Source organism: Ictalurus punctatus, chromosome 19, assembly GCF_001660625.3.
Source record: "Ictalurus punctatus breed USDA103 chromosome 19, Coco_2.0, whole genome shotgun sequence".
Classification (NCBI taxonomy): Eukaryota; Metazoa; Chordata; class Actinopteri; order Siluriformes; family Ictaluridae; genus Ictalurus; species Ictalurus punctatus.
Window position 1 is genome coordinate 13,299,222 of NC_030434.2, and position 26,796 is coordinate 13,326,017.

The following is a 26,796-nucleotide window of genomic DNA, read 5'->3' on the forward strand; positions in this document are numbered from 1 at the left end:
GATGTTTGTGGAATTCGTTGGTCCTTTGACAGAACAAATTACAAAAACTTTTCACTTTAATATAAGCACTGTAAATCCAGTTTCTAGTTGAATATGCAGAAAAAGAATCAGATCAAATAAAATGGATTGATAATTAGGAGTTGTAAAAAATAAATAGTGGGTATTGTAAATAAACATGACAATTTGAATTGTGATACATGCTGTGAGCAAAATTAGTTGTTGTTGTTTGTTTTTTTTGTTTTTTTTAAATCATATCAGGAAAAGCCAATGTATTAACCCAATCACAGCATAGCAGGTAGCTCCAACTGTACATTTTATTTCTACTTCTGACTAAAAGAAAGCATCTTTGCTAACCACAATGTTTATATATATATATATATATATGTATATATATGTATGTGTATGTGTGTGTGCAGCTTTCTGTGTTCACGTTGTTTTGGTTTCACATTATCATGTATGTGTGTGTGTGTGTGTGTGTGTGTGTGTGTGTGTGTGTAGTGTATATCATATGCACATTAAAAATCCCAAAGCAGTTTCAGCTCTCAAAAAATACCACTTTACTCAAATACTGGTCCTCTCCTGACACCTTAACCCCCTATAGCCTTTCATACTCCAATGCGTGTCTGAGCAATGTGTATACAGGAGCACTGGCTGAAGCTATACAGCTTGCAGAGAGAAGAGAATAAGTGAGAATTACCTTATAGTCTGATATTCCCAACCTCGAGGGAGAGTTCTGTTTTATTCTCTTTTTTTTCCTCACAAAACTCTGGTGTGCATATTCCCTGAGCTTCTTCTGCCTGAAGGCTGTCCAAATCACTTGCTGTGCATTTAGAATTCTCTGTTAAGTGAAAACGGCTTAGCGTCGGCGCTAGGACGTGCACTGTCCCTGGCTCTTCAGGCTGGCGATTGAGTAGTGAAAGTGCTAAACCCCAGGCCTGGTGTATATTGGAATGAAAAGAGATGGAAGCAGTCGGAGAAGCGCACAGCCACGCCATAGATTACCAGCTTCAGCAGGAACAGTCACTCGTGCTGTCGTCAATATGGCCATGTACTCCCTGCTGTTCTGCTCTAAGCTGCTTAGTTAGCTCAAGGAGGTACGGTAGATCTGTAATGAGCCTAAAGATGAACACGGGCATGACAGGCTCGTCTGCACTATGCTTCGCTGAGGAGATCAACTTCAGGTTCAGCCTACTCTGGCAGCCCTTTCCATCAGCATTACGTTCATGTAGGCTTTCACTTTGAATGCAAATGAAGTCAGATATGGAATGGATCCTTGACAAATTCCAGTACTTTATGCATCCTTGCATATATGGGGGTAGACACACGCATTCTTTGTATGCTGCTGAGTAAAGCGAGTTGTCTTCGCCCCCCCCCCCCCCCCCCCCCGACAGTGAAAATCTCATTGTCAGGCACAGATGCCCCACTGGGAATTTGGACCAGTAACCCTTAACCCTTTATCCTGTTCTGCTGAACTCTTTCAAATGACTGGCCTCTGTTTTCTGACACAGAAAGGTCAATACCCAGTGGCCAGGACCCAGGTCAGAGACACAGGACTTGGAACATCAATAGTTCATCTCTTGTTTCTCTGTAAAAACCTCAGGCACTCATCACAGTAGCCCCGTGTTCCCTATCATGTTTCCTTCATGCTGTAGGAGGCTGCAGGATTACTGAAATAAAATCACCAAGATTGCCTTTGTTCCCTTGACTGTGCCTTGTGGAGTCAATATACTGTCCTGAGTGTCTAGTCTGATGTTTTTCGTTCTTGGACCTCATAATTGAGTCCACACCCAGGACCTATTCTGTGCTTGTTTGGGGGAAGGGCATCATAATCCGCAATTCCAGACTTGACTTTTGTGCATGCGGGTTTGCAAAGTGGTAGGCACGAGCTTCGTCTTTTGGTACCAACACCGTTTTGATGCACAGCATGTCGTCATGCAGGAAAACCTTCAAACGAGGAGCTGTTTGCGTATAAGGGGTTTTTTTTTTAGCCGTTGATGTTCTCAGTGCAAGCATTTGCACCAAAAATGTGAGCTAATTACAGTGCTCCAGTCTGATGAAAGTTTGGTTTCATATATCAGTAAGGTATTCCATCTCCACCACTGACCATAACAACCTTTTCCCCGGCATCACAAAACTTGAAACAGGGAGTCGCATGACAATTGTAACTCGGCATGCAGTGCTGCGTGCGGGTAGCCTCCCCACCTGATACGGACCACAATATGATTTGGTTTTAGCGAACCCCAGGCCACTGTTTTCAAGTGGACCTGCGATTGGATTTTTCACAGGTTTCACACTTCACCAAACATACCTTGCATTACCTTATGTGCTTTGAGGTGGGAGGACACAGGAATTTTGAAGATGAAGGAATGAATGTAGTAGTTATGGCTTTAGAAATGTTTTAAGCTTGTCATACCTGCCTTGATTGTTGGTAGGATTTGTCCTGTAAATGTTTTATTTCAATCTGTTACAGCGCCAAGCACTGGGAAAAAGCTTTTCTGCAGAGGTTCAGTGTTAGCTGCTCTCTCTCTGTACCATATCTCCTATAAAGGACTGAAAAGCCTTCCCTTGTGTAGAAGTGAAGTGTGTAGCCATCTCAGCTTCAAAGGTTTTAGTTTGATCATGGAGACAAAGCGAAGAACTTCAGCACACTTCAAACAGGCAGCGTCAAAAGCACGTAAGCGCGTGACTCAGCTCCTGTCGTTTGCATCAAACCACAGATCTGTCCGTCTCGATTACTGTGCCTCTTGCCAAAAAGCAAATCAGAAATGGTCAAAAGGCTCAAAGTTCCTTGAAGCGTATATGGACCGAGTCGATGCCAAAGCTTCAGAGCTCGATGCTACAATGTAGTGCAAAATGTGATTGCTTCAGGTAAGTGTACTGTGAAGGGATCAGACGGAGATGGACTGGTTGGAGTAATGAGGCCCTCTGCATCACTTCTCTCTCTTGGCATTATCCTTATTAATCAGTGCTACAAGCATGCACACAAATGTCCAGTATAAAGATTGGTGCACACACACTGCAGTCAGGAAGTGCTAGCCAAGAGCAAAGACACTTTTCTGTGACAGCATGAGTCTCATATCTCCTAGGTAGAGGGAGTTAATAAAGTAATAAAGCACTGTAGCCGTGTGTGTGTGTGTGTGTGTGTGTCACAGTTTGATACCCTCAGACAGCCGTCCTCTCAGCCGCTCTGATTAAGGCCGCGAGGTTACACCAATAGGCAATCATCACCCAGCACATAACTCAGAGAGAACTGCCCTCACTCACTATCTCTCTGTCTCTGTCCCTTTTCCTCACTCTGACTCACTTTCTTTCATGTCTTGTTGCCTGTCTTTCACAGCATGGACTGATGGATAGCTAGGTAGGCAGGTAGGTAGAGAGGTGTTTTATTTATTTTTTTTCCTTTTCAAGTCCTTTCAGCCTCCTCAGGCTTTTAAAACTCTATGTGTAGGTGAGACTCATGCTTCCGGCGCGGCTTTCTTTAGTACGGTTTCTTTTCTGGTATGGATATGTCGATTACTAGAAGAAGGTGTATAGTACAGGAGAAGAGTTTGGCTCTCCAAATGACCAAGAGTGGGTCCGGTGCCACATAGGTGCTTACGTAGGCTCTTCTTTTCACTTTAGGTTCTGATGCTTGGAAGACGATGTTGCCTGTAATATTTGTGGTGTGTCCTGAACCACTTGTGCTAGTCGGCCCGTTGTCAGACCCCTTCAACACCAATTGAGGATGGGTAATTGAAGTGGGAAAAAGAAACCCCTGATTGGCTATTAGGACTTGTGAAAAGTGAAAGGGAACGTGAGCAAATAAATTGCTTTTGTCAAGTGGACATATACATAGAGTCGTCGTATTTATTTATTTATTTATTTATTTATTTATTTATTTATTTATTAATTAAGCTTTTCCATTTTTTTAATGTAAGGTTTTGCTATGACACTCAAGTAGACCTTTAATTTCTATGGAGACTTTTGTAAAATCTGAACAGACTACTTTTGGTTTATTTGTTTGGTTTGGTTCACTCCAGGTAATTAAATAAACCAAAAAGCCAAAGAAAATAGAAAAATCTTGGACACGTAGGTAAACAAAATCCCCCGGCCATGGAAAACATGGAGCTGCCGCTAAAGAAATGATTGGATAATTATATGAATAACTAGTTTTAAAGCATTTTTCTGCATCACATCCAGCCCCAAACAACATGTTTGGTTCACTTCCTGCAGTTGGGTAGATTCAGGCTTGAATCGCAATCAAACCATGTTTGCTTGGAGCTAGACCGAGGCCACCTCGCTCAGACAATTTCAGACCAGTTATTTTAATGATTGCTATGTCCTCAGCTGCCTAAAAGTGGAAAAGGGAAATTTGTTCAATTCAACCATTCTAAACACTGCGTATGTGAAGCATCCTCAGATTCAGATGAGACCGTTTTATCGATTCAGAGAGGAATAACATGGCAGCCAAGCTAGTTTGTTACTTACTTGGTTACATCCCAAACCTCATGTTATTGAATTATGTCAAAAAAGATGCCACTATAGGTATTCAAGTACGCAGTGTGTAGTGTATATATAGTACACAGTTCACCATCTGCGACCCAGCTGTATACTTTTTTTCCCCTACAGTATTGAATCTCTACCAGTTATCTTTTTGGTGATTACTAATAATTATTACTGCCACCATGTGGTATGGAGAGTTACCCCGTCATACAGGTGCTGAACCTAGTTATGCAGTCTCTGTATTGTGTTCGAGACATGAGGCAGCCTTGCTTGGTGAGAGTTCTTTCAGCTGAGCATGGCATCACATAGGGAACAGTTCTAAATGTTTTATTCACTTTCCTTTTACAGTTGTCCAAAACAGATATCGATACTCGATGCACCAGAGCATAGGCTCACATGTGTAAGTTAAACCTGGGTAGCTGGTAATGGTGCTTAGTTTCCTGATGTTCTTCTAATGAAGTCTTCTAAAAATACACACTGAAAGTAGACCTGTGTCTGAGAGTTATATTTTTGGGAACTAGGATTGTTCATATGCAGAATAGGGACCGAGGAGCCTGTGATAAATGGAAAGATACGTCAAGGTGAACAGTGCGAGTTTGTCATCACACAGGGATTTTTCTCTTGCTGTTTTCTATATTAGGTATTCGTGCTGCGTGTGATATGACAATAAAAGTCAATACCTCTGCGTGTGGCTCAGTTGCATGTGGCTGACTGTGTGTGTGTGTGTCTGTGTGTGTGTCTGTATGAGTGTGTAGCGCACGCTTTTCCTTTCTTCTGGTTACTTGAGTGTATCAGCGGCTATCCTCCACTGTCCCCATTAATTAAGCCTCCATAATCAGCACTGCTCCCCAGGGGATAAACAGAAAAAATAATTAAATTGACCAATTAGGATAGCCAGTGAAGCCCTCATTCTCTCATTCTGGTCTTCATTCATGCTCACAGTGGTGCAATATTGTCTTATTTTATAGCTGCTATATTTATGATTTTATTTTCCTGAATGCCTAGACAACACATCTCAGGTAATTTTTATTTCCACAGTTATGTCTGTGTGTTTGTAATAAAATGTTATGGAGTGCTTTTTCTGCCTCTCGTTTGTGACGACCCTGATTAGTCATTCATACCCAAAAGCCAGTCCGCTGTTGTTCATTAGGGGATACATTTCGTTACCGCTACTAAACATGCTAGTGTACGTACACAGTGCGCATATGCACCGTGTTCAGATTTTCTCAGTGGTCTTGCACATCATAGTCTAAAAACTACCACTACCCCAGAATACAGGTGTCTTTTCAACATAGCCACTGTGATGGGTGTTTTTCTGTTGTTGTTTTCCTCTTCTCCTTCATATTTTTTTTTTGACATTTTGTCATGTTGGTTTTCTTTTATGTACTTATTCCTGCTTTTTTCCTTCTCCGTTTATTGTAAAATCAGCGAGTTACAGTTATTGTAATGTTTCTAGTACGGTACAAGTGTTTGAAATGGACTTCTGTCGTAATGGGAATGTATTGAACATGAACGTGAACATGGAGAGCGCTTGTTTTATCTTTATGGATTTTTAACACTCGCGTGCCTTTCATCGAATGGGAATCCTGCCCAGTCCCAGCATGTTTAGAGTCTGCTCGTAGCTGCTGGTCGTAGGCGTAGTCGTTTAGGGAAATGGAATTTTAGCTCCTATCTGCTGTGTGGAATTTGCGAAAGACTTTGACCATAGGCTCTTGTTTGATACGTTGATCCACGTAAACACAGTGCAGCAACGTGCTGCGTTTTCTCCACATGATTAGACTTATGCAGGCACTCTTGCAGCCTCAGCTTGTCTGTCGAGTGTCTAATTAAGCGGATTTCATGCTCGTGTGGTCACTTTGACAAGGAAGTGACAGAAGATGACTTCAGGCTAATTGCGCCAGACAGGAGACGTGGCCCCAAAGGCTACTGCGGTTTTGAAGGCCGTAGTCAGGAATATTTCCATTGCTCTCATTTACCCTTGAAGAGGAGACCCATCTTGCTTGTTTATTGGCAGAAAGCAGGCCAGCCATTGATTTTCATTAAGTCCTGTCTGTGGCTGGCATAAAAGATGATTGTGGTCTCTGCTGTGTGAAGCTCTCTCACAGCCGGCTGTAGGAGCCACGCTGCTCACGCCCTTTGTAGAACCCATGCTCTTTGAACAACAATGACTGCTCTCCTCTCGTCTGTCTGTTTGCGCATGCTGACTCATGTTTGCTTGCATTTGCAAACTAAAACAACTTTGTGCCGTGCACTGCTTACAGAGCGCTCGTATTCTCCGAGCGCCGGTTATCACCTGTCCTGCTTTGTGTGTCATGTGTCCTGTTTGGGCTCTAGCTTTATGCTGGGATAATATGTACATATGCAGATGAGGGAGGTTATCTTTGTCTGTGGGGTTATCACCATTCCGCCTGACTAGGATCAGCTGCTTCATTTTCTGAGAGCCTTAAATAATGGATTTATTCAGTTTTAGTTTATTTACAGTGGTGCTTGAAAGTTTGTGAACCCTTTAGAATTTTCGATATTTCTGCATAAAGAGTTTCCCGTTTAGTTGCAGTTATTGCTGCACAAGGACGTCACACTAGATACTTAAAGCAAAGGTTCACGAACGTTTGCCACTCACAGATATGTAATATTGGGTAATTGTCCTCAATAAATAAATGATCATGTATAATATTTTTGTCTCGTTTTGTCTACTTTTAGGATGTTTTAGGTCATATTTATGCAGAAATATAGACAATTCTAAAGGGTTCACAAACTTTCAATCACCACTGTGTGTACTTTAGCCATTTCTTTTCTCCCCTTTATATCTTTTTTCAGAAAAGCGATGCAGACACAAACTACAAAATAGTAGATGGGTTTTATTGAGTCTTTGTTCATACAGCCTAGATGTTACCACTTCTCTGAAACTCCTCTTTCATCCCCGCATGCCCGGGTGCCCTGTTGTATACTCTATAAGAGAGAACTTTCCTTAGCAAATCATAGCATTCCTCTATCCCTGGAGCACCTGCATTTACCCACAATTCAGTTCTAGAGACACTTTTTAGGGAATAATCTCAAAGCCTGATGAATCTCGTGGTAATCCACATATCGATGACTTTCTTTAGTATGTACAGTGTATTTCAGTATTGTCTGAAAGCAGTGATTGATAATGAACCTTGTAGAAGAATATAATAGATAGTTTCGCTTTATTAGAGTGAATGGGGGACGTCCGGAAGCCTTCGCAGTTTATCTAACCTTGGCCCAGTTATTTCTCAGAGGGCTCGAGGATCGCTCATTAATCCACTCTTGTTCCGAGCTCATGTTCTGATGATTGTCCTGCTCTGTTTTGTATGTTGCTGTCAGGCTGAGCCCGAGGGCTTCTCCCACTTCCACCTGTACGTGTGTGCTGCTTTCTTGGTGCACTGGAGGAAGGAGATTTTGGAGGAAAAGGACTTCCAGGTGAGTTTGGAAAATTCCTATCGCCCTGTGTGTGTGTGTGTGCGTGTGTTTGTGTGCGTGTGTGTATGTGTCCGTGTGTGTGTTGTCTTTGCCATGCCTCTCTCAACTCCCAGAGCTGCAGTAAGTGTCCTCGTTCAAGCCCCTCTATCCTCATTAACTCTGGGGGTCACTGGGTCATTGCAGGTGCATTAACGTGATGACTGTGGCAGCTGCTTTAAGGTGACATTGGGTGGTTGTCCCCTCACTCTCTCTCTCTCTCTCTCTCTCTCTCTCTCTCTCTCTCCATCCCCAACATAAATGTTAAGTTAAGAGTTTAGGTGAAGAAGATTTGTGAGTTTCTGAAGTCCCTCTTGGTTACTTATGCCCTGAGGCAGCATCACATAGAACCCACTTACCGCCTATGACTTTATCTCTAGGTCAGTGTTTTCCAGGCCAGTCTTCAGGGACGCTCGGATGGTCTGCATTGCATCCCCCAGTTCCCACTCCACCTGAACCAGCAGTTCAGTGCTGGGATCTGGTGGAGGAATAATGGAGCTTTTGCAGAGCTCTGGGGACAGGTTGGGGAGGCTGCTTGAAGTTGATCTCTAACCGTACCACATCTTATTAGTGCTCTTTTTTCAACTCAGTACACACCAATTAGCACATTTCTCTCCTGCCAGCATTGCATGTCAAACACTTATACATTACTTTCTTCCCTTTTGCAGCGTTTTGCCTCACTAGTCTCTTGTTCTTCATGCTCTCTTTCTTCCTCTCCGCGTTTCTCTTTTTTTTTGTTGTTGTTTTCTCTCCTGGTGTCTTTGTAGCCTCAGATTGTGCGTGCCTGAGTATGCATGTATTTGATGAGATGGTTGTGTGTGGGTGTGTTGAATATGCAGTGTGTCAGGGGTGCATGGTGTATGTGGTGTGTTGCAGGGCAGGCAGTTGATTGATTGTGTTTACGGTGCCCACTGATTCAGTATGATCCTCTGCAGCACCACTGCAGCAGCCTGCCAGGCTCCACTTGGCATTCACAGAGCCACCCACAAGCAAGGGGCACACACATCTGTCTCTGCCCTCCTCGGGTCTTCTACACCAACACAAAGTCTCTCTTTCACATTAGTCTCTGTTCAGCCACCCTCTCATTCACTTAGTGTAGGCTGCAGAGTGTACCGGAAAGTCCTGGCATATTATTTACTTATTCATCTTAACGTATATTCTTCAGTAACAACGGTGAAACTAATGAGAACTGTATTTTGCCTTGTGTTTGCATGAACAAAAGGTGTACGTTCAGATCTTACCAACTGGTCCTGAAGTAAGGATGCACAGGTAAGGTAAGGGAAGGTCAGTGACAAGGATTTGGTCACTTGCCAATTCCCACTCACCAGCCAGCTGTCTTCTATCATACAACAGCTATGAACTAGGGAGGGTGTAGACTAGCACGTGCTTCCTTCAAGACATGTGAAGCGTTCCAACTGCGCCTTTCGAATTGCTGCTCATGCTGCGTCACATGGCAATGTAACCTACTCAATAGATGAGCTCGCAGACTCCCACGTGTTGCTTTGATTGACAAAGGGAGAGCGAGAGTATGCCATCCGACCCACCCAGAGAGCATGGCTAATTGTGCTCCTTTAGCTCCGGCCAGGGATCGCTGTGGAAGTGCCATTCATGATTTCGACTCCAAGCGATTAGGACAAGGTCTTTTCTGTTGCCCAGTCTTGTTATTATACTGATATCAGAGCTGTGGGTGTCATCCGATACTTGATACTGATCCAAAAGTGCCATCTTCACAGCAGCCAAGCTGACTTTCTCTAAGCGACTTTTGCTTAATTTTATAAAACCAATGAGCAATGTTATGGTTGTCAGTTTTGTACGAGTTGTGTTCCTGCATACACGATGCATGTCATGTCAGCGTCGTAAGCATAACACAAAACACATTAGCGGATCAGATCCGAAAATGAATTCAATTTGATGCAACCTCCCATGTCAGGCTAATATCTATTGTGTCGTGTTAAAAAAAGTGTTAACAATCTTTTCACTGGATTTTGCACATACACAATGCTGTTTCCTTTTGCCTTTTCTCTGACAGTAAGCTAACCCTTCGTTCTGTAAAACGAATCGACTGTCTTAATTTAAACATTTCCTCTTGTAGTTATAGATGTCTGTTATTTCCACTGATGCACCATTTCGCCTGGCAGTGCACTACATTGTAATCCTAACCACACCCTGCATGCGTAAAAGAATATGCACTTACTGTTTGCGCTGGAAAAAAAAACAACGACAACAATCCAACTTAGGTGTTTACCTGTAAGCAGCAATATACTCGCATGGTTGCAGCATGGCAAAGTGATTTCCACAGGAACGCTGCAGATCTAGCAACACTGGGGAATAATGTGGAACTGTCAGATGTGCACGCTGTTTAGCCAGACATCACTTTGTCTGAAGCACACAGTGTCTCTCTAAAGTCTCATCCACAGCATTTGATTGACAGGACTACCTCCTTGACAAGGAAAATGCACACAAAAAGGAAAATGTTGCTGTAAGTTCTGGCCCGAGAAACGATACTCAGTATCATTTTATTTTTTTACAATTTATATTTTTAAATCTGAAGAGCTATAGGGACAATAACTGATCATTCATAAAGGCGCTTACTGAACACGTCAGTTATTTATATATATATTAGTTATTAAGAGATAGTAGTGAATGATGTGTGTTACGAGTTGAATGCTAGCTTTTTCCTGAAATAAATCGCAAGCAGCGCAGCAATTAAAGTAAGTGGAGTGCAGACAGGATGTATGTAAGGAATACAATACAACAGGACATTTTAAAAAAGAAAAAAAAAAAGACGGATGAAAATTAACAGTGCGTTGGTGTGGTGCAGCCTGACAACAGCAATTTGCCAACGCTAACAGTTTTATTATTTATTAAAGAATGACACATTGTACAGTACTTTTATCTGTTTATGGATGCAGTTAATGAATTGGCGCGTCCTCAAAGAAAGGTCCCATTATCACTTACGTTATAACAAATCTAAACAGTCATCCCCTCCAGGCTTTCTGTTTTCTCTGACTTAAAATTAACGACAAAAGAAAAATTACAGCTTGTCATGTTCTAGAGAAAGCACACACACACAACAAAGTAAAGCCCTGTGCATGAAAACTTAAAGGAGCCTCTGTCTGTTACAAAGTGCTGGCACATTTATTCATTCGTTTATTTATTTATTTATTTATTTATTTATTTATTTATTTATTTATTTATTTATTTAAATAAGATTTAACAATGTGCTCTTTAAATAACAACCAAGAAAAAGTGTGTACTTGTTTTCCATAGGTAATGTAGTAGCCGTTTTTAGTTCATGGCCTCACACTCTACTACACTTGCTTAATAATCTTTCACTAATATTCATTTCCTGTGGTATTCTAATAACTCTTCTAAGTTGGCCATTTAGGAAGCCATTTGCCCCTGTGGGCAGTGATATACAAGGTGGTGTAATAGTGTGTAGGTTGAAACATGATAAACCGTATGGTATTCTGCTTCATCCCTAATCAAGATTCTCACACGCTCCCTGGCCTTGTGGACTCAGACCGCCATAATGGATTGTTAGTGGGATGTTTTTCAAAGTGTACCCTTTGAAAACTCTTTCAGGGACAGCTATAAATCTTTGCGAAATGACTAGGAAGCTTAATGCAAAAGTGTACATGAGAATGTCTATGAAGTTAATTACTTTCGCGATAACTGAAAGACCAGCGTTGAGAAATGAATATGGCTCGCATCTGATAGTGAAGACTGGATCTAGTGTTATTCATCTCCTTTAGATCAGCATACCAGAAATCTGATTACCAGCCTGCTCGCCGGTGGAGACAGTATTCCTGCTACCAGCGGATTGTATGAGAGCTCTTCTTCCTATCTGTAAGTTAACGGGTGACCCTGTTCGTTCTCGTCTGTGTGATCATTAACAACCAGGTGTTTGCTGTGAGAGCAAGAATCACAAAGGTCGCAATGAAATATCGTCTTGCGGAGTACTGCAACGAATGGTTTCCTGCCCACCGATCACTTAATCACAGCTAGTTATAAGGATTGGTCATATCCAAGAATGATGCTTTTATGAATAGACAAATAATAAGAATAGTAGTAATAATAATTACACTTCCATTCGAAGTGAAACAGAATACGATCCAAGCCTCCAGCTGATCCGTTAAAGGTTAAAGACCATGTTCAAGGGCGAGCACGAAGACTTTAACGTACGTCCTAGTAACACACCTAACAAAGAGAAATCTCAAGTAAATATGCAGCATCGGGATGCCGACTCTGTAATGCAGGTGCACACCAAGGGGAGTCGGATTCTGCCTGGGAAGTCGAAATTCGGCACGAAACCAGAAGCAGCAGCAGCAGTCACAAAACTCTGCTGGGTGTTGGATTTTTAGATGTTAACGCAGTAATGTCAGTTAACAATAACAGTGCATTTTCCAGCTAATTCTTTTACAAATTAGTTGTCTAAAGTCTTGTATAAAGTGATATACAAGTCACATTTATAACTTTCTAATTATCATCACCATTAACATTTTTGCATATTGTGGTGCTAGATTTGATACGCCTGTTTAAGGTTTTCGACCATTTTTAGTGCATCACTAAAAAGTACACTGATGTTAACTATATTCTTGTCTAATTTTAGCTACATTGAACACACACAGTATATTTGACTATATTTGTTGACTTCTGTTAATTCCACTGATGCACCTGGCAGTGCACTACACTGTAATCATAACCACAAGCCCGCATTTATAATAAAAGGAATATGCACGTACTATATGCACTGGGGGGGAAACAATCCAGTTTACCTGTTCACCTATAACCAGCAATATACTCGCATGGTTGCAGCATGGCAAAGTCATTTCCACAGGAAAACTGCAAATCTGGCAACACTGGGGAATAATGTGGAACTGTCAGCTGTCCACGCTGTTTAGCCAGACATAAAGTCTCATCCACAATATATTGATGTTAACTGTATACTTGTCTAATGTTAGCTAAGTCAAACACACACTGATAAGACTGTATTTCACGTTAAAGAACTCAAAACGATCTCCATTTACCGTGACAGAAAGTGAGGGATCTTCAGTTGAGAGCTTGTAAGATGGGGGGAAAGGGGCGGAGCTTCCATGCAGTGTTGGTTAATACTGGCGAGTTCAAAACACCTGTGCAAATCATTTCAGATTAATACGTTGCTCCTCTCTCATTTTACTGGGGAGAAAACCAAAGCCTTTTTCCCATACTTTTAAGGCCTAACTAATATTAGAGTACTCTGATAATAAATTCCAGAGCTCCTGCACAAAACTGGTAAATGTTAGTAGGTCTGGTGTGTGTATGTGTGTATATATATATATATATATATATATATATATATATATATATATATATATATATATATATATATATATATATATATATATATATATACGAGCATAACAATATAATCAGTGTAAGCATCACTGGATATTGTAGCCGTGTAAGATTGTGTATACTCGTGTAAATTGTTATATCCGAAACTGCAGAAATCTCTCAACTTCTCCTCCAAGTTTCCTGCAGTTTCTGACATGCAGCATTCCCCATAGGCCCCAATCAGTCTGCATATGCCAAGCTCGAATAGTCTTGTTTCTTGTGCAAGCAAAGGCATTTTGTAATAAATGTTCTTCTTGGGTACTGCATTGTCTACAACACTGCACTACTACAGTCAGACCTATGCAGTTAATTCATGTCAGGATAAAACGGACCTAATTAATGAATATGTAGTACGAGACAAAGAGCATCAGCGAGGCAGGAGAGAGACAAGAAAAGAGCACAGTGTTCTCCGCATGCAGCAGACACACACCTGCTGTATTTCTATTCAGAGACATTGTGTTGTAGCTCAGTCTGCCTGAAGCAGTCATTCTCTGTGTGGTGACCTTTTCCGCACCATTGTCCCTCCACTTCTGTTACTCTGGGTCACTGCACTGTAGTTTTATGGGAATTTGAAACTGTCCCTCCTGCCCTGCGGGTCAGCGTCTGCCCGCCGCACACACTCATTCCTGCCTAATTAAAAGAGCACCTCTGCTGATCAATACTTCCTGCTCTGATTTCTCTGTTTGTCTTAGGAGGAAGAGAGCAAAGCAAGAAAAAAAAGGCAAGAGCACACAGGAATGCCGATGTGTTTCAGTGAGCTAATGTCTTGCTTTAGTGAGAATAGCCCAATAAAGTCATCCTGATTATTGTTTGTTGGCGCAGGTAAATCTGCAAGCATGGAGATGCTGTGATGTGAGATTTGATCTGTGAGGCGCCTGGTGCCCGCCACCACGGAGTGCCACTGCACACTATGTGCACAGCCAAATGCCAAAGCCTGCTGGCATTTAGCAAGGGCAATATGCAGTAAATGAGCTCTCATTAGGGGTTTGTTTATCACATAACGAGGTAGCCTTTGGAGGAGCTAATGAAACGGACCGAGAACCTTTTCCTCTGCTTTTTTGGTTTTAGTTTACTGAATAATTTTCTTCTTTTTTGTCTGTTTGTTTTTTTTTTTTTTAAACAAATTTCAGATCAGCACATTTCAGCTGATACAGCTTGTCTGCTGGGAGTTTTGTGAGATTTATAACATTGACTGTCCTGAGCATATGGCTTAGCAGTATTGTGAGACTTACTTTAGCCATCACCTCTCAGTGCCCGAGTCTCTCCACACTCCAGACATGCCATATGCCACCTGCCCTTAACTTACCTACTTGCCAGGGAGGCCACAGCTCCCTCTTGCATCCCAATCAATTACCGTGGCACTCGGAGGTCATGACCCTCATCAGCCGCATTGTGCACTCACACCCATTAAGGAATGTGGATCAACATTGTACTTTGGAGCTTCATCGTAGTGACAGATCCATGTCTCGAGTGAGAGGTGAGGATAACGTGGTTATGTTTGCATGGATAGGTGAGAGAGAGACGGTGAGAAATCAATCCCACTTCACAGTTTTAATTGGTTGATTTAAATGGAGTTTGGAGCAGCGAGGGAACATGTCGAGCCCTGTGGCAAGCGTTAATGTGTGTGTCTTATGAACTATGGATGGGCTCTGCTTGCACAAGTACCCTTTGAAACTCTGGTTTAAGGCTATATAAATTCTATCATATTCTCCTCGAGGCAAAGAAATTAGCGTTAAATGAATGCAGATATTAATTAAATCACCCACATGGATACCAAGACTGTGATAGCTATATATTCTACTAAAGCCTTGCTGCAATATACTTGCACCCTGCTTCATTACTAGTCCGTACTGATAATAATCAGAGGATGTATCTGAGGTCTAAGTTCTCTCAGGGTTCTCAGGACGCTTCAAGGTAAATTCAAGCGTGCGTCACAGACCACTTGGACTTTCTCCCTATTCGCGTGCATGGGCTTTATTTACTTGCATTAACGTGTTCACTTCTTTGGTCCGTTTACTAAATTTTGACGTGGTGCCTCCATCTCTTTTCAGCCTAGTTGCCTTTACTGAATAGCACCTCTCTTACTCACAGCAGCAGCAGGAAAAAAAAAGAAAAAAAAGAAGTTGCATTTCATTTCCTGCTTTCATGTCTTACATAAGAGCGAATGAATAAATAAAACCACAAGTAAAAGGAAGGAACAGAAGAAGGGTGAAAAAAAAACAGCACTTCACATTTGTTACATTCATTATGCCGCTAAATTAAAAACCAGCAACTGTTAGCTCTTAATGCTTTGTCTTGTTCCACCTCAGGTGGTTCAAAGAGCCAAAACTAAATGGATTCACTGTCATTCTGAATAACTGGGAGCACACATGCTCTTAATTTATTGTGCAAGCATACTGCCTGATTGACTTACTGCTTAGGGCTCTCAGCATTCGTGTTGTTCTCTCAATGGCTTACGGAGTAGCTTTATTTGAAAAAGTTAACTAGAAAAAAATCACTCTGCAATATCACTCCGCTGATATTGCGCCAGATTCTACCTAAAGCTGCGAACTGCTCGTACCATCTTACTGACATATACATATTTGTAAAAGATGAGCATTTTCAGAGCACATTTTAAATTGAGTGTGTTATTTTCTTGTATGATACAAATGTTTATAATCAAATAATACAAATATAGGGTTAACTTTCTAGTAGGCACGACAATGTTTCTTTTTGATGACAGACAAATGACATTTTCATTAAAACATACTCTGATGGTAATGTAGATTGTTATTGTTATTACTATTAATATAACTACAGCGTATTATTATTATTATTATTATTAAATGCATTATTGTCCATTATTATATCCTTAATAATCTTTTTTTTTGTATTTTATTATTTATTTATTTATTTTATTTTATTTTTTACATTAAATTCCTGCCTTGTTGTGTATTAGATATTTAACATCTTTTTTAAGTTCTTGGTGTTTATTTTCCCATTTGTATTAGTCTGTATTCTTCTTCATTATGCGATGGTACTTTCTGAAGTATCTAAATAACCCTAACAAAGTCTTAATGGTCTTTCAAAAGAGGAAAAAGTAATGACCGTTATGGCTGTTTCCATAGTAACACAGCTTTAATCAAATATCTGGAAAACACTGTAGGTAGTCTAATTGTCAGTTTCCTTGCTTGGATGACCTTTTAACATCCCCGAACAAGATGTACACGGCTATGGGTTGTTTACGCTTCAGAAAGATCCTAGCAAGTGTGGAACATTTTAGCCCTGGTTGAAGTTTCATTTTAATACACCTGGGAGCATTTACTAAAAGGATTAGAGAATTAGTTCCATACTCATTGAAAAAGTCTTTACAGCACGATGCTGATCATATTTCTCTTCGTCCCTGGAATGAGTTATAGTGTTGACTCTATTAGGGGAGTTGAGAGATTGGATGAGTTGTAACGCTCTAGATTAATAGGAAGCCCATCCCATTCATCAGGAAAGGACCAATTTTGTCCAAACCGGGCTTGTGAGGGGGAGCCTCGTTTAAGGTGCGCCTAATGATTGATTATCTTTTAGCTTTGCTTGTTCCTGAGTGAGCACAATCCCTCCCCTTTTAAATGGTCTTTAATACAGTTTGTTGATGGATTGTTGCCTTTGTTGCAAAAGAAAGGAAGGAAGACTTTTTACCAAAATGCAGAAGTAATTACAAACCTATGTGATGTCCACGTGCCCCCGAGCTTAGACTGCAGCCTTGCAGTCGTCAGCTCATCAAAGCCCTTCTAAACAAAGCTGTTTATAAAGTGGCCTGCGATCAATCACCCTTCTCAGCTGGTTAGTCACATGGATGTTTAAAACATGAGGAGCCGTAGGGCTGTGCCGTCGGCATTTGATGGAGTGAGCGCACTGCTGGTCCTGAGTTCGCTCATCGATTCCTACAAATTCAGAAGAGCCCAGTGAGAAGAGGCCGGAAGTCGTCCATTATTGTGGCTCCACTGCTCAGAAGCTGTGTGAATCACTCCCTTTGGTCAAGCTGCAGTCTGCTTGTGAAAACTTCCCAGGAACAGTCATTAGCGAGATGTCATCTGGGCTGGCAGTTTATCAGTCCGAGAGTGTCACGTTGTTCAAAAGCGGCATGGAACAAGCCCATAATTGAGCGGCTCTCCCATCGTTATCGGTTCTGCTCAAAATCCACTGTGCTCTGGACCAATTATGTCGCCTTCTTCAATCAGCTGGAAAGCAGAATTAAATCAAGTACGAAGATAAGTCATAAACAGAAGAGAACAATAAAAGAAAACACATTGCGGTCAGCATGTGGTGGTGGTGGTTATCTTTACGCGGTTTTATCGCACAACCGCGCAATAATTTAAACCACGGGAAATCATTCCCAGTTCACATGTCCCGATCATCACCCTGGTTTTGTTTCTTTGCATGCTTTGTGGTAATTGTAATTAGTGTGCAATTTAACAGCGTGACTTGATTAAGTACTGTCCCAACTTATCATATTCATACTGGTGCATGACATATGCAGGAACAGCGTGAGAGATATCATGGGAATGCCCTCATCTGCTGTCTCTTCTTCTAAATATACCATGTCGAGAAGGTTTCAGTGCTGAACTGGGGGACAAGGCGCGTCGCTAACGCGACACCGGATATTAATGATGAACTTTGCTAACTGTGTTACTCTAGTACATTAGGCGTAATACTCGTCTAAATTTTACAGACATGTCCCTAAGGTGCATGTCAAATGAACTGTCCCTGATCTATTAGTCATGCTCAGAAGTTATGCAGATCTTTGGATTACATAATCATTTTTATATAATCATTTGGCTTGGTTCATCACGTGTAATTAATATCTTAATCTTCTTATTAGATGTAAACTGTGATATGATGACCGTTTTGATTAGGTAGATGGTCTCATTATGTGTGTAGCTGATGAGCGTACAAGCCTAATGATATGTTATGGATGTCTAAGAAAAATGAGAAATTAAAAGTGTTGATAGAGCTGGATATGGATAGTTGATGTTTGTCATTTAATATCCGTAGTGTGTCATCATTAGGGAAACAAGTTAATACCAACCTGCATTAGTGTTTTTAAATGAACAAATTATAACTATTTAATACATCAACACATACAAAGGTCATGGAGGTAATATAATAAAAGCAGCAATAATGCTAAAGAAATCTGCAACAATCACTGTTTTTAAAAAACAACAAACAGCTAAAAACATATACAGCCTCTGTACACCACCACAATGGATTTGTAATGAAGCGGTCACGATGTGAAGACCCACAAACAGCCAGCAACTAAAGGCGACTGCAGCGGAGGCTTGGCAAAACATCTCAAGGGAGGAAACTCAGCATTAGGTGACGTCTACGGGTTCCAGATTTCAAGGCAGTCGTCGACTGCAAAGGATTTGCATCCAAATATTAAAAACGATCCTTAGATTTAGAATTGTTAGTTACTCAGTCAGTTAGTGTTGAGCCTGTGTAAATGGAGGCTGTAATTTCTAAACGGTTAATGCAGTATTTTTTGTTAAAACCCTTGAATTAAAGCTGAAAGTCTAAACTTCAATCACATTTAGATGGCTTCATTTCAGATCCCCTGTGGTGGTGTACAGAGGCAAAATTATGAAAATTGTCCCTGTCCAAATACACAATGACCTGACTGTGTTTTTTATTATTATTATTTATTTTTTTTTTTATGTAGTTAAGCATTTAACAAGCTTTGATTATTTGCCTTACTTTTACTATCACATTACTTTTATATTTATATTTGAATTATTTTATTTTTATTTTTTTATCACCATTTTTTATGATTTATGTTCATATATATATATTATTTTCTGCTTTGTGTCACTGCTATATATTTCATTATTATTATTATTATTTGCCTATTTTACTTTTTTTTATATACATTTTCTTTCTTTTCTTTTTAATACTTCAAAATGTGAAGCATTTTCATACAAACACTACTTTTCTACTATTGTATATTATATTTTATATTATTTTCTTTTTGTAACTGATGTTCTTTGATTATTATCATTTTCTTATTGTACTTTCTCACTAATTGTTGTCTACTGTGTTTCACTGTAAAGCTGTGAAGGGGGAAAAAAGCTGCATTATTAATTAAAAGTATGAAAGGTGCTATGTAAATGAAGTTTATTAACAAAGGTCGGTAGCCGTTGTAGCTTGGTGAACCGTGGTACATGACGACACATGGATAAAAGCAATCTTTAATTGTCTAATTAGTGTAAAAATGCGTTTGGACTGTGAGCTCACCTTTTTGTTTAATAGAAAATGATGTAGAGAAAGTGGAAGGCAGTGAGAGTTCAGTGTTAACTGAAATATAAGCTGTTTTTAATGCTCACAGGTGACCCACAGATAAACTGACTGAATTTAATCCAAATAAGGCTGCTAATCATGTGCATAATGAACAGGATATAAGTAGCTCAGCAGACCTAATGCTGTGAATGTATTAGACTTTAAATAATCCTAACATTTCCAGCAGGCTCCTCTTCTCTGCTTACAACCAGAAGAGCGTTTGTTTCCAGGCTGCGACTAGATTTCAGAGCTGAAAGGATGGCTTATGTCTTTCACCTGTTTAGTGGATCTGTTCCCTGTTTCTGAGTTCAGTACTTTACTAGACAGCTTGTGATAATAAATTTAGCAGTAATTAGTAGTTTTGTGTATTTCTTTCACATGGGAAATCATTTTTTTCTGTTCTTGGGTTTAGTAATCCTGGTGGTGTGTGCTGAATATTTCCTTTAATTTAGCGCACATTTCTGCTCATAGCCATTAGGTTTGAGGGATTTTTTTCCCCCCAGTATTCTAGTTTCCTAATTGGCAGTTCTGTTTTTTTGGGGGGGTTTTTTGAGTAGAGAATTTAAATAGTTTTGCAATTAGACATTTGTGAACATTCGTGAAGTTTTTTATGTTTGTGCCTGTTCCCTCTCATTAAATTCAACTTTTTTTTTTTTTTACATTGCAAAAAAATGACTTGGGCAAGTGAAAAATTCTTTAATATAGTCCAGTTTATCTAGGATTTCCTATTATAAAATTTCAAATAAACCAAATGTTGAATTATTAAAATTGTTTCTAGACCCCCTTTGTATTAATTTCAAGCTCTAAATAGTCTTGTCCAGTATAATAAGAACATGTAGCGCTTGAAATGAGGAAAAGTAGCTAAAAACAGGCTGAAGAATCATATATTTGTGTTATAGTTATATAATAAGAAAACTTTGATAAATTTGCCCATGGTCAAGTTTTTTTACTTGGTAGGATATCAGTATTTGCAGTGTAAAGATATCGTCTCTTTCTTGAAACATTCAATCTTTATAGCGTTTCTGTTAATTACATAAATGAAATTTATCAGAAGGGACCTCATGTTGTTTGTAAACATATGTCAGTCGGCATTAATAAGTAAAGAAGTTTTTTTTATATTACATTTATAATATTTATATTATAAGAAGGAATTTTTTCATATAGATTTATAATAGTGTTATGAAAGTGTAATAGTATAATAATGTGTGTATGTTTGTGTGTGTGTGTGTATATATATATATATATATGTGTGTGTGTGTGTGTGTGTATATATAGCAGATAATTAAAACCACAGGTGAATTGTTGAGAGTTACAGGAAGTATTGTGAACCTGTGTTTATTTATTTTTTTCTCTTTTTTTAACATATCTGTTGGCGCATGCATTTGAGTAGAGGTTTCTGAATGAAATGAAAGCTGCTGAGATACTCTAATGAACACTGCTGTTAAACAAACATTCATAATGTTCTCACTTTGTCTTTCTTTTTTTTTTATGATTTGAGTCTCATTGTTTTCTCCAGGCAGCCTGATGTTTTTGAGTGTGAATGCTGATCAAAATGATGGAGCTCAGTTGCCTGCCTGAATACAAATGAGAGCTGTGTGGTGTGAATTGTGAACATGGCTGTGTTCTCGCCTGCCTGCAATAAAAAAACCGAGAGACAGGACAGCTCGCCTGAGTCAGTGATAGTTTTTTTTTTATTTTTTTTTAGGCAAGTGAAATTGCATGTAAGTAGTTACTGATATCCAACAGAGATTCTGGGAGTCACTCTGTTTTGTATGGAACACGGTTGTACCCTATCAAATGAGCATATATAGTGAGTAGGAAGACTTTTCAGATTTGCGATAGACACTCATAGTCCATTTTAACAGGAACACCCGTACATCTGCTCACTGATGCATTTTCCCAATCATTCAGTCATATGGCAGCAGCACAATGCATAAAATCTTGCAGATACAGATCAAGAGCTTCAATTAATGTTCACAGCAAACATCAGAATGAAGAAAACTTGTGATCTCTGTGACTTTAACCGTGGCATGGTTTGGTACCAGATGGGCTGGTTTGAGTATTTCAGAAACTGCTGATCTCCGGGGATTTTCACACACAGCACTCTCTAGAGTTTATACAGAATGGTGCAGAAAAAAAAATATATTACCCAAAGCTCTTGGCCTGTATCTGTATGATTTTTTGCTTTGTGCTGCTGCCACACGATTGGCTGATTAGATAACTGCACGAATGTGTAGGTGTACAGGTGTTCCTAATAAAGTGGATGGTGAGTGTAGATATTCACAGCATGAGAGAGCCTGCAAAAAAAAAAAGAGACCATGTTTCACACCTATAATGTCATCGAAATATTGTTTAAAAATGATGTTAATCCAGATTATTTTATTTATTTTTATTTTTCGTGTACTGCTCTACAAATCTATGTCTAAGAATAAAACTATACCTAGTTCTCTGTTCTTCACCCCCCCCCCCCCCCCCCCCCATCTCTCTCTCGCTCGGTAAGCAGTTAAGCAGAGTCATTCCCTTCCATCATGGCAGGCCAGCTAGGTGAATTAGGCTGGGAGATTGAGGCTGTGCCTCCTCTCTAAGCTCCTCTAATGCACTCATTGACTGTGGGCTTTCAGGGCCTGGAGCCGGCCTGGCGCACTGTCACTGAATTACGCTCAGCTTTCTGTAGCTAAGAGAAATGGGCTGTTGCGCTCCAGGTCCTGACCATGCTACCAAAGAGGCACACACACACACACACACACTCTGAAACAGCCTACACCTTACACGCCAAGATTGAGAAGGCAAAGACGTGCTGATTGCAAGTTAAAATAATTTACCGCGTGCACTATGCACTATGATAATGCTCAGTGTGACTCCTGCAGAATAAAAATAAACAGCTGTGAGGCACGGCATCTTTCCCCCTCCCAGCAGGCATGAGGTTGCCCCTGGCAACGCTTCCTGTTCAGTGAAATGTTGGCAATGCGTGTGTCCTCTGCTCCTGGCAACACAGTCTTACTTGGTGTAGTGTGTGCACATGCGCTTGTGCACATTTGGTTAACCAGATCCTTGTTGTGATGTTGGCAAGCCTATGTTGGTGAGGGAAGTGTGTGTATAACTAGCTCCTGGAAGCACCATCTTCCATAGTGTGAAGTTGTAGAGGTGTGGTGTATGTTCGAAATCAGTTCCTGCTGTCTGCTTGATGGTGAAATGGGTATGCATTCATGTGTGTAGCCAGTTCCTGTCAACCATATCTACCTGCGCTGTGTGTGTGTGTGTGTGTGTGTGTGTCACTTCCTGACAACTGGACTTCCTTGGTGTGATTTTGGCGAGGTTTTTGTATTGGTGCGATATGTTTGTGTTTACGTCTGTGTTTGTAAGGCATATTTGGCAACCTGGTCCTTCTCACTGCAATGTTGGCGTACATGTCTGCTTTGGTGTGTGTGTAACCAGCTCCTGGCTTTCCTGTCCTCCTCAGTGTGGTTTTGGCTAGGTATGTGTTTATGTTGGTGTGGTGTGTCACCAAGTCTTGGCAATCCCATTCTGATGTCTGTGATGTTGGCAAAGTGTGTGTCTGTGTTGGAGAGGTGTGTAACCATCTCGTGGCGAACCCTTTTTCCTGAGTGAAAAGATGTGTGTAACTCTGGCTCCTCTTGGTGTGTTTCAGGGCCTGATGATCCTGCTGCAGAATTTACCCACCATGCACTGGGGCAATGAGGAAGTGAGTGTGCTCCTGGCTGAGGCCTACAGGCTAAAGTTTGCCTTCGCAGACGCACCAAATCACTACAAGAGATGAGGCTTCCAGCAACGTGACTACTGAACCGAGACTCTTGATGCCCACCCTGAGCCTTCTCATGCTCCACTCTGAGACTCCTCACGGCCCATTATAAAAACTCTACAATGGCTTACCCTATTATTCCTGATAGCCCATATTAAGATTCCCGATGGCCCACCCTGAGACTCTCGATGGATCACACTGAGGCTTCTCATGGTCCACCTTGAGACTCCTGATGGCCCATTATAAAAAAAAAAAAAAATCTCTACAATGGACCACCCTATTATTCCTGATAGCCCATACAAAGATTCCCAATGGCCCATCCTGAGGCTACCGATGGCCCCCCCCAAGACTCCTGATGGCCCCCCTGAGGCTACCTATGGCCTGCCCTGAGATTTCTGATGGCCCACCCTGAGACTCCCGGTGGCCCACCCTGAGACTCCCGGTGGCCCACCCTGAGACTCCTGTTGGCCCATCCTGAGACTTCTGTTGGCCCATCCTGAGACTTCTGTTGGCCCGTCCTGAGGCTACCGATTGTCCACCCTGAGACACCTAATGGCCCTCCTTGAGACTCTCCATGGCCCACCTTCAGACTCCCAACAGGCTGTTCATCAGTTGGAAGTGGACTGTGTTTACGGGACTCAGTGTAATACTGTAGCCTTTTGTTCCTTCACCTCCAGCTCTGTTCTTACTAACCCACACACTCTGGACATCAACTATCCCCTGTCTATTTAATCAAGCCAACAAAAAAAAAAAAAGAAGACTTTGAAAAAGACGCTTCTCTCTGAAATGAGTAACAGATCGATTTTTTTTCTGTCCTTTTTAAATTTCTAGCCCTCCAACACCTAAAAGGTTTCACAGGAAAGGTTTTGTGTAGGCTGATAAAATGTTGCCAGTTTATTACAAAACCCTGTGTTCTGGACTGGTTAGAATAGAAGTACTGACGCTGAGCGTGTGAGAGGGTGTGTGGGTGACTGAGAGGAAGAGTGTCTGGCACAAAATTTCTCAGCTACATCAAGAGTAATAGCTGGAAGTACACTTTTGCACTGAGCAGTCTCCATTAGGAATCTCCAGTACAGCTGCAGGTCAGAAGTGTGCTGCATTAAAGGCAATAATGACGCATCACTCAGACTGGAAGACAGGATAGAGACGCTTATCCATGCAACCGGAGAACTGGCTTAAAAAAAAAAAAAAAGAAAAGAAAGCACCCTGGAAGTAGAATGAAAGGACACTTTATTCAAACCTAGGTCTACCTCAGGAGCCGGTCTGTGTGGGTCAGCAGTCAGATGGAATGCAGTACCTAGGCCATTCATCTGCCTCCATGTCAGAACAATAGCCATGATGTTCATTCCCTGAACGCTCGTCTTTATTCCTTTTTTTTTTAGTAGAATAAATACAATTTGCCTTAATTTGGCTACTTTGATTCTGCTAGAAACAGGCGTTTGCCATCACAAGTAGCTTTATAGAATTCTAGCTGCTCTAATCAATTAGTCTTTCACATGCTTAATGGCCTGTCATTTCCAACCTCTGTTTGGAGTTCGGATCCATGCTTGTTGCATGATGCTGTCATTAGTGAGCGCGTTCAGGGCGTAAAAGCTCTCCACAAAGTAAGTAGTGGCAGTATTCAGACGTTTGTGCTGTGTTCAATCATGTTGTCAGGCTTTTCATTTTCCCTGCCAGTTCTTAAATATAATGATACATGTGAAGAGAAAGAAAATGCACTCGATTTTCTTCAGTTTTGTATAATGTATTGTTTAAATCAGCTTCTTCTTTTTTTTTTCTTTATATGTTATTTTTTTATACTGTTTACATGAGCCTGTTAAGTGGTGCCTAACATCAGAAATAGTGTATACCATCTCAGCTATTTATTTTCCCTTTAACGGTGAACATTAAGTAGGCTTGTGCTGATATCGCATTTTACCATATCACAGTGTTGCGTCTTAAAATAAATGACGAATACATACAGTGCTTCCTGCTGAGCAACGTTTTAACTGCACATGAAAGGTCAGACGTGTTTCCCAAGCGTTAATGGTGCCCAAACTGAAAAACCCATTGACTTGGATAGAATTAATTTGAGGAGTACGAGCGCTCTGTGGAATTGCTTCCTGCCGAGGGAGCCTCATCTCAAAGGGCATGCAGGAGTAGTAGGTATTTTGAAGTGTTGCACAATACTTTATAAGTGATTATCAGCACATACCGACTGAGTGTTACTGCTACACTGGGCTCTGTGCATGGAGAACAAGCCAACCTTGTTATGTGACCATCTCTGTCTGGTTACCTCACTCATTAGACTAACATACGATACATACTAGCTTTCTCTCACTTATTACCACCTTTTTTTCCCTTCAGATTTGCTTCCTTTTTCCTGCAGTGTTTTTTCTTCTCTCAGTGAGCAGTGAAAAGCCCCGGATATCAGACAAAGACAGTTTCATGACTTTAGCCTTTAGAAACTACAGATTTTAAAAGGGTGTCAGACAATTTTCTGAAATGTTCTTGAATTCAAATTTGTGTACAGAACAATGACTTTTCCAAGGTCTGTAAATAGAGAGAAATGTGTAAATAAATGCTATATATGATCAAACATTCCTGTGCCACAGTGTATTAATCCCAGTAATTCATCGCAGTAGAAAGAGTTTCTCATTCTAATTACACACCAATCATTTCTGACCTTGCCTACTGCCTAATAACTGCAGTAAAAAACGATTTCATTCAGTCCATGTAGGAATAAAGAAGCCTTCATAAGTAGTTGATAGCATGTAACTGCAAACTAGCGTTGGTGTTTCCGTATTCAGTCGTTATTATTGATATGCACCTGTTCCTTTCACAATGGTGTATCAGTTACACACGTGTGCATACAAGAGCAGGTTTGGTATGGAAGCCCCAATAATGTTAATTGATTTCCATGGTCCAGTTCCTTTTGACTGTGTACAGTCATATTGTCTTGCTAACTAAAATGTGCACAAATTATACAGTATGGATTGTTAACTAGAATACTGAGGCTTCTTGAGCAACACTCCTGAACCAAGACTCCTGATGGCCGACTCTAAGAATCCTGATAGCCCATTCGAATTTCCCAATAGTCTGTTCTGAAACTCCGAATGGCCCATCCTGAGACTGCTGATGGCCCACCCTCAGAATGCTGATAGCCCATCCTGAGATTCCAAATCGCCAACCCTAAGGCTCCCAGTGGGCTACCCTGAGAATTATGTTGACCAACCCTGAAACTCCCAATGGCCTAGCCTAAGACTCTTGAAGGCCAGCCCTATGATTCTCAGTGGCCCACCCTGATAATCCTGATATTCCATCCTGAGACTCTCTGTGGCTTACTCTAAGTGTGGAACTCAGTGTATAGCTGATTTATTTATAGAAACAGCTTTATATGGTTTATTCTTTTGTACCCAGAT

At 40.8% G+C, this 26,796-nt stretch overlaps 1 protein-coding gene across 4 annotated transcripts in view; it reads left to right on the plus strand.

Moving 5' to 3' along the window:
• Window positions 1-25,973, plus strand: part of tbc1d22a (TBC1 domain family, member 22a) — a 183,046-nt gene extending 157,073 nt beyond the window's left edge. For all 4 annotated transcript variants that reach the window (XM_017494425.3, XM_017494427.3, XM_017494426.3 and 1 more), the window contains 2 exons: window positions 7,825-7,920; window positions 23,285-25,973. In XM_017494425.3, coding sequence (XP_017349914.1) covers window positions 7,825-7,920; window positions 23,285-23,413 — 225 coding nt within the window. In that variant the 3' untranslated portion in view covers window positions 23,414-25,973. The remainder of the gene's footprint in view (window positions 1-7,824; window positions 7,921-23,284) is intronic.
• The last annotated feature ends 823 nt before the right edge of the window (window positions 25,974-26,796 follow it).